This window comes from Primulina tabacum, chromosome 5 (genome assembly GCF_025594145.1).
Source record: "Primulina tabacum isolate GXHZ01 chromosome 5, ASM2559414v2, whole genome shotgun sequence".
Taxonomy (NCBI): Eukaryota; Viridiplantae; Streptophyta; class Magnoliopsida; order Lamiales; family Gesneriaceae; genus Primulina; species Primulina tabacum.
Window position 1 is genome coordinate 19991227 of NC_134554.1, and position 11679 is coordinate 20002905.

General features: G+C 39.6%; 1 protein-coding gene across 1 annotated transcript; it reads right to left on the reverse strand.

Moving 5' to 3' along the window:
- Positions 1–2948: 2948 nt before the first annotated feature.
- Positions 2949–5163, reverse strand: LOC142544236 (uncharacterized). The gene is made up of 7 exons (XM_075651294.1): positions 5013–5163; positions 4799–4861; positions 4671–4714; positions 4059–4313; positions 3567–3950; positions 3259–3338; positions 2949–3174 (listed from the first exon to the last, which is right to left on the reverse strand). Exons 1-7 carry the CDS (start codon positions 5161–5163, stop codon positions 2949–2951), a joined length of 1203 nt encoding a protein of 400 aa, XP_075507409.1.
- Between the last annotated feature and the right edge of the window lie 6516 nt (positions 5164–11679).

Here is an 11679-nt window from a genome sequence, read left to right on the forward strand (position 1 = left end):
TTATTCGTATTTTGCCTCGAAAAGTGTTCAAACAAGTTCTAGATTTCCGTCAATCCATTAGTTATCTCATACAAACCAATCACATGCATTGTTCAATCAAAATGATATATGAAATAGGCGCACAAAGAATTTAAGCATCTCAATCAACTCGAGGCTCAACAATTGATAATAAACAAAGAAAATAAGCCCAAAGATATTGAAAAAAATTTGCCTAAATCATCTTTGTGTTTGCAAAAGTGTCAGTCAATTCATGTGAGAATTACTAAAAATCATATCTCCATTGTTTATTAAGCATCACAGGTATGTAAATTGTACCTAAGCATCGACAATATCAACAAACATGACAGCGCGAAATAATTGTGACTCCCAAGTTATCATGAACACATATACTTCAGAACTACAATTTCATTTTCATCATTGGCCACACACTGACTTATCAATGACTCTTTCTAACGACTCTACCAAGCAATAATGATTTTTTTAAACACGACTCAACTAGACTCCTACGAAATAAGAACAATTTAGCTACTGTGCAGAAAATAACTAAAAACAAATTAAAAACTCAAACAATCAATAAAGCAAAGCAAATTCACACCCCCCCAAACTTACAGTATGCATTGTCCTCAATGTATAAATTAAAAATAAACGTGACAACGCATACCTCGGGCACGAGTGTCAGAACTCGTTGCTCCAGTTGTCGTCTGCGGCTTCTTCAGTGTCTTCGTCCATGGGCTGCGGCGGTGGGATATCTGGTGGTGGGTACTGTGGTGGCCAATCTGGTGGTGGAAAGGGAGGATCATCAAGCCCAATTAGTGGGAAACGCTGGGCTAGCACCGAAGTGAAGTCCATCATATATGACATGAAAGCATTAGTAGTGTGTCGGTGCTCTGTCAGCTCTTGGCGCTGAGCGTGCATGTCTTGCTCCATTCTGAATACCCTGTCTCGCAGGCTTACTCTTGGGATCCATGGTGGTAGTGGTTCTTGATGGTCTCTGGCCCTCTGGTTGTAAGCCGCCCTGGCAGCCTGTCTTTCTAATTCTCTTAGTTGGTGCCCGGGGTTTCTAGCATAAACTGTGATCGGCCCCTTGACTTTCAAAACTTGTTCATCCGCTCCCCATGATATGCTAGCATGATGACAGAATACAGTGATAATATGTGGACACGGAAGACTGACAGTCATAAGTCCTTCTCCAGCACGCATTATGGATCCATGAATTATCTTGCCGAGGTCCAATGTCTTCCCTGTCATAATGGCGTAAACCAATGCCACCTTATCTTTTGTAATTTCTGTTTGATGAGACGATGGAATGATTCTCGATAGGATGAACGAGGCCCAACACCTTGGGTCACTGAGAAATTCTGATTTCTTCAAAGTGACCGGAGTACCCTGATTAAATCTCCATTCTGCACCTTCAATTCACAATTCTCGGATAATGACACCATAATCTACCGTGCCGGCCATAAATTCTGTGTACTCGTCATTCTCGAAGCCCGATAGATTATAGATTGCATTTATTGCTTCTAAGTCGAAAGCTACCAATTTTCCTCGCACCAAGACCTTATAGTCCTCATGTCTGATTCACAAGTTGGCGTAAAATTCTTGGACTATAGTGCTAACAGCGTCTGGATGTGACTGGGCGAGCTCCAACCACCCCCTTTGCTCAACTTCTTCTATTACCACACAGTCAGGGTTGGTTAGATCTAGCCCTCTTTCCTTAATAATTGATCTAGACAAAGTGCTCTCGTAAATTCGTAGGGCTTCCTCATTCCAAAATCTGTTGGGGTCATAGGAACAAGAAGAGGAAGCCACGTCTTTTGATCTCTTTCTTAGCGGCATGATTTTTCAATACTATCCCACACTTTCAACAACAAATATAGAACAATAAAGCACCCATAATTTTCTTGATTGCTAATAATTAACCCATACAATGACAAAATAGAAGAATCGGTAACATCAAACATAGAAAATTAACTGAAGATTTGTCTCGGTGGCGGCAAAGGCGGTGGTGATGAGCGTCGGGGGCGGTAGACGGCAGCTGCCGGTGAAATTTTCTATGGAGAGGCGGCCGTGAAGGTTCAAGGTAGTGGATTTGGTTGGGAGTTGTAGGGTTGAAGGTAGAGATGGGTGATTGTGGAAGTGTTTATGGAGGAGAGGATTTGTATGTGGAGTGGAGGAGATGGAGGCGTGTGTTTGGAGGAGAGGATTTGTGAAAGAGGCGTGCAGATTTGGGTTTAAAGGGGAAGCTGGTGCGCTGTACACGCGGTCGCTCGTGATGTGGCGCGGCCGCGCACGCGCTTCTGGTATGCGGCAATAAATTTGACTTCTGGTCTGTGCTCTTTCCATGATGGGGGCGCACTGTTGCGCATGAATAGGTGCTCCTACGAGCCTCTCTGTGTTGTCCATTCTTGGGCGCGCGACTGTGCGTGATTGGGCGCTGCTGCGCGCATGCGTCTGCCACCTTTTTTTTAGGGCAAAAACAAATGGGTTGCCTCTCATTCAGCGCTTGGTTTAACGTCGTCAGCCTGACTCTGTTCTTATTTAAGTAGACTCGGCCAGTGGGATATTGTCCATGTTCCGCACCTCGTTTCCAAAATAATGTTTCACTCGCTGGCCACTCACGTTAAATGTTCTGCCATCATTACATTTGAGCCCAATTGCTCCATATGGGTGCACTGCCTCCACTATAAACGGTCATGACCATCTTAATTTCAACTTTCCATTGGAATAGTCTGAGACGAGAATTGAAAAGCAACACATATTGTCCCGGTTCAAATCCCTTTGCACAATGATCTTGTCATGCCACTTCTTGGTTTGCTCTTTGTAGATCTTGACATTCTCATATGCTTCATTTCGAAACTCATCCATCTCACTCAGCTGCAATTTTCTGACATCGCCCTAAGCTTGCAAATCAAATTTTAATTTCTTCACTGCCCAAAATGCTCTATGCTTCAATTCCAACGGCAAGTGACACGCTTTACCAAAAACCAGCCTGTACGGAGACATCCCAATAGGCGTCTTGAATGCAGTCCGATAAGCCCACAATGTATCATCCAACTTAATGGCCCAATCCTTCCGATTTGTTTTGACAGTCTTCTCCAGTATTTGTTCCGGTTGGATATTTCAGCTTGTCCATTCGACTGAGGATGATAAGCTAGTGCTACCTTGTGCTTAACCCTATATTTAGCCAAAAGTGAGTTGAAAATTTTATTGCAAAAATGCGTACCTTCGTCACTTATGATGGCCCTCGGTGTTCCAAACCTGGTGAAGATGTGTTTATGCACGAATTTAGCCACAACACGAGCGTCATTAGTATTGGTGGCGATTGCTTCCACCCATTTCTAAACATTGTCCATAGCTAATAAAATATAGGAATAACCAAAAGAAGAGGGAAAAGATCCCATGAAATCTATGCTCCAGACGTCAAAAAGTTTCAATTTCAAAATATTTGTCAGTGGTAATTCGTGACGTCTAGAGATGTTTCCTAACCTCCGGCATCTATCACATGATTTTACTAAGGTATAACTATCTTTAAACAAACTAGACCAATAAAAACCAGATTGCAATACCTTAGTTGCTGTCCGTGATGCTCCAAAATGTCCATCATACGGTGACGAATGACATTGCTCCAGAATTTGATGTGCTTCGACATCATCCACACATCTTCTAGTAACTTGGTCAGCACATCTCTTGTACACAAATGGATCATCCCACAATAAAAACTTTATATCAAGGAAGAACTTGTTTTTCTGATGATGGCTCAAATCTGGAAGAAGGGTACCACAAGACAAAAAATTTGCAATATCCGCAAACCAAGGAAGTACAGAGTTTACCTCGAAGAGTTGTTCATCCGGAAATATTTCCAGTATAGATTCCTCTTCTTTCTTCTCCTCCAGCTCAAGTCTCGACAAGTGGTCAGCCACTTGATTCTCACTACCCTTTTTGTCCTTGACCTTGAAGTCAAATTCTTGTAGTAGAAAAATCCACCTTATCAAGCGTGGTTTTGCATCTTTCTTGGAAAATAGGTAGTGAATAGCTGCATGATCAGTAAAAACAACTACCTTTGTGCCGACCAAATAGGGCCTGAATTTGTCAAAGGCAAATACTACTGCAAGCATCTCCTTCTCAGTCGTAGTATAATTTTGTTGTGCAGAATCCATTGTGCGGCTTGCGTAGTAGATCACCCTATACATCTTTTCCCTTCTTTGGCCCAAGACAGCACCCACTGCATAATCGCTCGCATCACACATTAGCTTAAAGGGCTCCTTCCAGTCTGGTACTATCATAATCGGTGCAGTCACCAATGCCTTCTTGATCTTCTCAAATGCCTGCAAACAATCATCATCAAATTTAAAAGTATACTCTTTTTCAAGCAAATTACATAGGGGCTTAGTGATCTTAGAAAAATCTTTAATAAATCTATGATAAAACCCCGCATATCCTAGAAAGCTCTTTATTCCTTTGATGTTCTTTGGTGGGGAAAGTTTTTCGATTGCAACTACATTGGCTCTGTCTACCTCTAATCCCCTAGAAGACACTTTATGTCCAAGAACAATGCCCTCTTGAACCATAAAGTGACATTTTTCTCAATTAAGAACTAAGTTCTTTTCTTGGCATCTCTGCAAAACAAGGGATAAGTTATGTAAAAAATGATCAAACGAAGAACCAAATACCGAAAAGTCATCCATGAAGACTTCCATTATTTCCTCCATCAGGTCTGCAAATATGGCCATCATGCACCTCTGAAAAGTAGCAGGCGCATTGCATAGCCCAAAAGGCATTCTACTAAAAGCGAACGTGCCATAGGGACACGTGAAAGTAGTCTTCTCATGATTCTCTGGCGATATAGCAATCTGGTTATAACCTGAATAACCATCTAAAAGCAATAATGACAATAACCAGCAAGTATATCAAGCATTTGATCAATAAAAGTCAGTGGAAAATGATCTTTACGTGTGGTATTGTTCAACTTTCTATAATCAATACATATCACCAGCCAGTTACAGTACAAGTACATATTAGTTCATCATTTTCATTTTTAACCACAGTTATCCCACCCTTTTTAGGTACAACTTTCACAGGAGACACCCAAATACTGTCAAAAATAGCATAAATTTCACCAGCATTTAACAATTTCAGCACCTCATTTTTAACCACTTCCTTCATCGCTGGATTCAACCTCCTCTGATGATCCAAATAAGGAGTATACGACTCCTCCATCAAAATTTTATGCATGTGTATAGTGGGGCTAATTCCCTTAATATCAGAAATCGACCATCCTAAAGCAGTTTTAAATTTCCTCAATACTCTCAATAATTTATCTTTTTCATTACAAGTAAGGAAGGAAGAGATGATTACCGAATATGTCGAGTTCTCACCTACAAATGCATAGCAAAGGTGGCTTGGCAGTTCCTTCAAATAAGGGGAAGGAGGTATTACTTTTGTTTGCTCATCTACCTCCAATTCCTCAAGCAGTACATCCATTTTCTTTCGTTTTGTGATCAATCAAGAGCCACAAGCGATTTGTGTGGTCAGTGCAGATACCTAGGCAGTGAGTGACGTAATAGGGTCCACAGCATAAACTCCAGTTGTCCTCTTTACCCCTGACCTTTCATATGGCCACTGGTAACTATTTATAGTCATCTGCTCAAGCAAGTCATAAGCTTGCTCAGGAGATTTGGCAAAGATCGTGCCACCAGCTGCTGCATCAACTGTTCCTCGTGTTTGCCCATTTAGACCGTTGTAGAATAATTCAATTTACACCTAGTCTTCAAAACCATGGTTCGGCCACTTTCTCAACAGCTTCTTGTATCTTTCCAACGCCTCATAAAGCTGCTCAAAGTCAGTCTGCCTGAAAGTACTAATCTCAATCTTCAACCGTGCAGACTTTGCAGGGGGAAAATACTTAGCCAGGAATTTCGTCGCCAGCTCCTGCCATGTCGTGATGCTTCCCAAGGGAAGCGATTGGAGCCATCCTCTTGCTTGGTCCCTGAGATAAAAAGGAACAAACGCAATCTAATAATAGCATCATGAACATTATTAATTTTTACCGTATTCGTTATCTCCAAGAAAGTCCTCAAATGAACGTAAGGATCAGAAGTAGCAGTTCCAGCAAAGTGGTTTTGTTGAACCATATTGATCAGAGCAGGCTTCAGCTCAAAATTATTGGAGTTGATGGTCCCTCGAGCAATGCCAGAATAATTAGTGTTGGTCACTGTTTGGAAGTGATCTCTGATAGGTATAGCCTCTGGCAGGTTATGTCTGTCATTCTCTCTGTTTTCGGCCATTGCTTGGATTTCTCCCCTTCTCGCTTTTCTTAGTCTTCTCGCAGTTCTTTCGATCTCCGAATAAAAAATAAGCAAGTTAGGGCTTTGCGATCTTAGCATGCAATGTCAAACAGATAAAATGAACAAATCATTAATATTACGATAAAACAAAAAAATAACTCTAAATTAAAATCTAGACTAATTGGTAACAATACGGATATAAATTGAAATTTTTGACACTCCCCGACAACGGCGCCAAAAACATGTTGCGTTATTTACCGCTCGCAAGCGCACGATTGTCAAGTTTTAATATATGTGAATGAGTATCGTTCCCACGAGGAGTGTGTATGTAAAAATGTATCAGTGCTTGTAATTAGAATAGTCACGACTTTATTCAGAAGAATCAATAAAACGGGTTGGTTTTCTTAAACGAATTAATTGCAAATAAATAATTAATTTAATCACAGAATGGTGAAAATATCACTGAGAGAAAAATATCTAGATGAGTGATTTCACTAAGTTTCCACGATAATTATTACCGGTTGAATTTATATTCATGAATTCCAATTATTTAATTGCGAAGAACACTTAATTATTTTATTCCCCATTTCCCAAGTGACGAATAAACTGTATCATTCAAAATTCGATTCAGACATTCCTAATAAGAATCTACGTTTAAATGATAAAAGCAAACAATGTTCTTACCTAGGTCTCGCTAAAGTTACACGCCTTCCGAACGGTATAAACATTCAACGATGCGTCTCTAATACTAGTCCCTCTCCCGAGTTGTAGAATCAATCAGACAACGAACAATTTATGGCCAGTAAATTACAGTCAAATAAACACAAAGAAACACAATTAAACAAAAAGGAATTCAATCACATAAAGAACCGAGTCAAATTATCGTATCCACAAAGCTACGTCATCCTCTAGAATAGAAAATTAGTTCATCGTGAATTCTAAGCAAAAACAAGACATGTTCAAAGTTTTAGACATCGCAACACAAGAAAATATAAAATCGAAAGAATAGATGACAAATCAGAAGTGGTGTCTCTGTCCTCAGATTCGTCGTTCTTCATCTTCATGATTGATCATCGCACTTCAAACTGTTTCCCGCGTGTGCTCCGCGTCTCTCCAGTGCGTTTTTCTCCCCAAAATCGGCTATGTGTTCTCCTTCTTTGTATCTGACCTAGCCTCCTTTTTTATTTCCGAAAATTTTCAAAACGTGCGGCCGTGCGCGTATCTCTTCTTATCTGCCTCATATCTGCGCGCGCGGCTGCGCGTGATGTGGTGCAGGCCGCGCGCGCTCTTCTAGTGGTTCAGTTGCACTCCTGAGCATGCGGCTGCGCGCGTTCTTCTGGCAAATTTCTTGCATGTCAGCGCGCGCGGCTGCGCGTGAAGTGTCGCGGCCGCACGCGCCCTTCTGTCCTTGGCAATAATTGTCTCGCGGATATGCGCTTCATGGTGCGAATGTGTGAACGACTCTGTTTTCTTGCATCTACTTGGCTTCGTGTGCACTTTTTTCTCCATTCCTGCAATGACATCCAAAACGAACAAAAAACGCATAATTCTGTTAGAAATTAACATAATTCAAAATGGATTTTTATATAGATTAAGTGCAAATCTTACACTTATCAGCACTTTACTACGAGTTTTTTCCATTTGAAATTGTTATGGCTTTAAACTGTTAACTCATATAGACTTGTTAAATTTGTCTATAAGTGAAAGGTTACACATGGATGTTAAGAAAAAGGCAAAGTTTTTTCGAAGTTTGCACGAGAGAGTAAATGCTAACATTGTGAAGAACTTGCAATACACAAATAAAGCCAATAAGGAGAAGAATAAGATGATTTTTGAACCGGGAGACTGGGTGGGTTACATTCGAAGAAAGAGATTTCTGAAAAAGCGATGTTCAAAATTCCTACAAAGAGGTGATGGTCTATTCCAGCTGATTGATAAGATCAACGACATTGCATACGACTGGACTTATCAGGTGAGTATAATGTAAATTCCACTTTCAATGTTAATGATTTGTCATTGTTTGATGTAGATGACGATGGAGATGAGATTTGAGGACAAAACATTTTCAAGAAGGAATGATGATGCGATCATGGATCAATATCCTAAGAAAGCATGAGATCAACTAGAGTTGCCAGAAGAACCAATAACGAGAGGGCGAATCAAGAAGTTTAAAGAAGCTCTTCAAGGACTCATGGTGAGCTACCAAGAAGTTCCTACAAACATGTCATCAAGGTTAAAATGGTTTGGGGAGCATGACAACCAAGTTGGAGGTCATTGCAACATCATTCAAGTGTTAAAGGATAAAGACAGCAGCAACTGCACACCCACGTGTAGAACCCCAGGACAAAACCAGGCACGCCCCAGCACGCCATGAGCGCGCAAAAGGTGCACAATCACACGTCCAACCTTGCCCGACGTTAAGAAATTCAATAACGTGCACGTACATGCACGATGTTGGCATGCACACGGGCGCGACGATGTGTAGAAAAGATTTATTTTCCTATTTTAGAGTCTTAATTCATTAGAAAAGATCAAGATTGATATCTTTTGGTTTTATAAACATACATATATACATGAAATTGTTTAAAAAAATTGATAGTTTTGTGAGTTTTTCTCTCAAACCAAAAAGCTTTGGTTTTGTTCTTCTAAAAAATCAAACTTATTAAAGTTTAATCTTTGCGGCGTTTGTCAATCGTTCTTCACGCGGATTGTTAAATACGAGTTCTTTGAAGATTCACTTGAATTCGATTGTTTATTATCATGTTATTGTTACTAAAATTCATAGTTTAGGAGTGAATTTCATAAATTACTTATTTCAAATATGGGTACAAAAACATCAAGATTTTTTTTTATTTAATTGAGGGCGAGATTACAGCCAAATTGTGTTTTATTTTCATGCGTACAATTATTCATATAAAAACACTATGTATGGACGGTATGACTACCCGAAAAAGAATTTTTGAACAACGAACAACCGGTTCAGATATGCACTACCAAGAAGTGCTAGATTCTCTTTTGGATAGGTTCTAAAAGGAGAAGGAAAAATGGAATGCCAACAGACGTCATTGACCCAATGGTACCAATTTTTTGAACATCCAATTCCAAGCCACTGAATGACATATATTGAGGATGCTCTAAAGCACTTATAGTATCATTATGAATATACAAACCAAAGCTGTGAAAGCCTAAAAATATGCATACCCAACTGAGATGTTATATGATTGCATCACGATGCCTAAAGACAAGATCTAATTGATTGTTGCATCGAGTGGTTGGATCATAGACTCTTACCATAAAAATGGTTTCATGCAAAACATCACCAACTATGAGAAAAATCCACATATGATGTGTGGACAATGAAATTGTGTACCATAGTCAGTAGCTAGATATGGATAAGGGGGGCATGTCATACATTTGGTGAACTACAACAATGGTTAAAGAGAATAAATGTAGATAAGCTAAAATGTTTTGTCGTTATTTGTGGAGGGATCTTGGAATAATTGAATTGGATTCGACTTCCAAAACCCCTTTGTAGCGAAAATGATGGATTCAACATAAAAAAATGCTCTCGACATCTCATACCACACATGCTCCAACAGAAAGAAAGGCCAAGGCCGCTACGGCTCCTAACTTAACAATGTTTGTATCGGTCTATACAACTAAGATTACTTATTATAAAAGAGGTGTGGATTCCACTATGAATTCTCCCGGAATCTCATACCACAAATGCTCCAATATAAGTAAATGCCAATGTCCTAGAATTAAATAGAAAAAGGCATGGGAGGACATTGCGGATGTCTACGGTGGACATGAATTCTTCTATTCTAATGTTAGAAAACCATTGAAATACACCCTAGAGCATGTCATACATGGCTGCATGATTTGACCATGTCTCCATGGCTGAATTGAATGTATATATCATAAACATGAGGACCAGGAAACCAGGCGGAGAAACTCGGGCAGCCACTCCCTTATGTGCAATCTCTAGCGCATCCAAGGCACTGGATTCCAGCTCAGCTGGATAGGCCTAGTCTGATATGAGATGTTCTGATTCAGTTTGGAAAGACTTCATTCAAGAATGCCGCCACCCTTGGAATCAATAAAAAAAAAGAAATGCTAAGTTTCAGATTAGTGAATAACCACCTGAAACAAAAAAATAGGCATTTATCGCTCTACCCCAAAACACACTATGCTCTGTTTCAACAAATGAGAATTTTCAATGGAACTGGTGAATCAGGCCAGCAAGTTAGATGCATGGGACATATGGCTCGTACTAACTGCTAGCACAACTATGCAGTAGAAGGGAAGAAGCCTAAATCGACCCCCTTCCCTTTTTTTTCAAAGAAAAAAGCAGTACAGGGAAATTTTTATTTAAGTCGGATGAGACTAAGCAGCTACCGACCATTCCGACACACCCTTGTCCTATGAGCATCGATTAACCGCAAGAGTAGTTCTTGTCCAGTACCTTTCATTAAGCAAATATGAGTTTGATCAAAATTTTCTTTTCATTGTATTATCAAAAAAGAGCTATATCGAAAGATCTCTTGATAGATTTAACATGAAAGAATGTTCTCGAGGAGATACCCTATTTCTAAGGGTGATAAATTTAATTCGAATCGGTGCCCTAGAAGTGTGTGAGAACAAAATGATATGAAAAAAATTCCTTATGAATCAACCATAAGAAGTCTGATGTATGAACAAGTATGTGTGCATCTGGACATTGCATTCGTCGTGGGAATTCTAGACAGATATATATATATATATATATATATATGTAATCCAGGAAAGAGCACTGGAAACCAGCCAAACGGGGTATAAGTTATTTGAAAAGAACAAAGGATCACATGATCACCCATAGGAAATCAGATTATTTATATTTCATTTTGTACTCTGATTCTGATTTTTTGGATGCCATGATAGTAAAAGATCTAGTTTAGTTATATTTACTTGTTAATCGGAGGGGATATTTCATGGAAGAGTGCTAAGCAGACACTCGTAGCTTCATCCACTATGCCGAGGAAGTTTGTAGCTTGTTATGAGGCATATAATCATGGGATGTGGTTGAGAAATTTGTCATTGGGCTGCCTGTTGTGGACAATATTGAAGACCGTTGAAAATATTATGAAAATAATTCGGCCGTACTTTATTCCAATAACAATAAAAGCTCTATGAAGTCGAAGCACATAGACATAAAGTTCCTTGTTGTTAGAGAAATAGTTCAGAGTCATCAAGTTACTAAAGAACATATTGGGACAAACTTTATGATTGTGGATCCTCTTATATAGGGGTTACCACCTAAGGTATTTCATGAGTATACTGCTCATATAGGTGTTGTACTATTTGATGACGCGAATTATTAGTGGGAGTTTGTATTTTGATGTTCTTTGGTGTATAT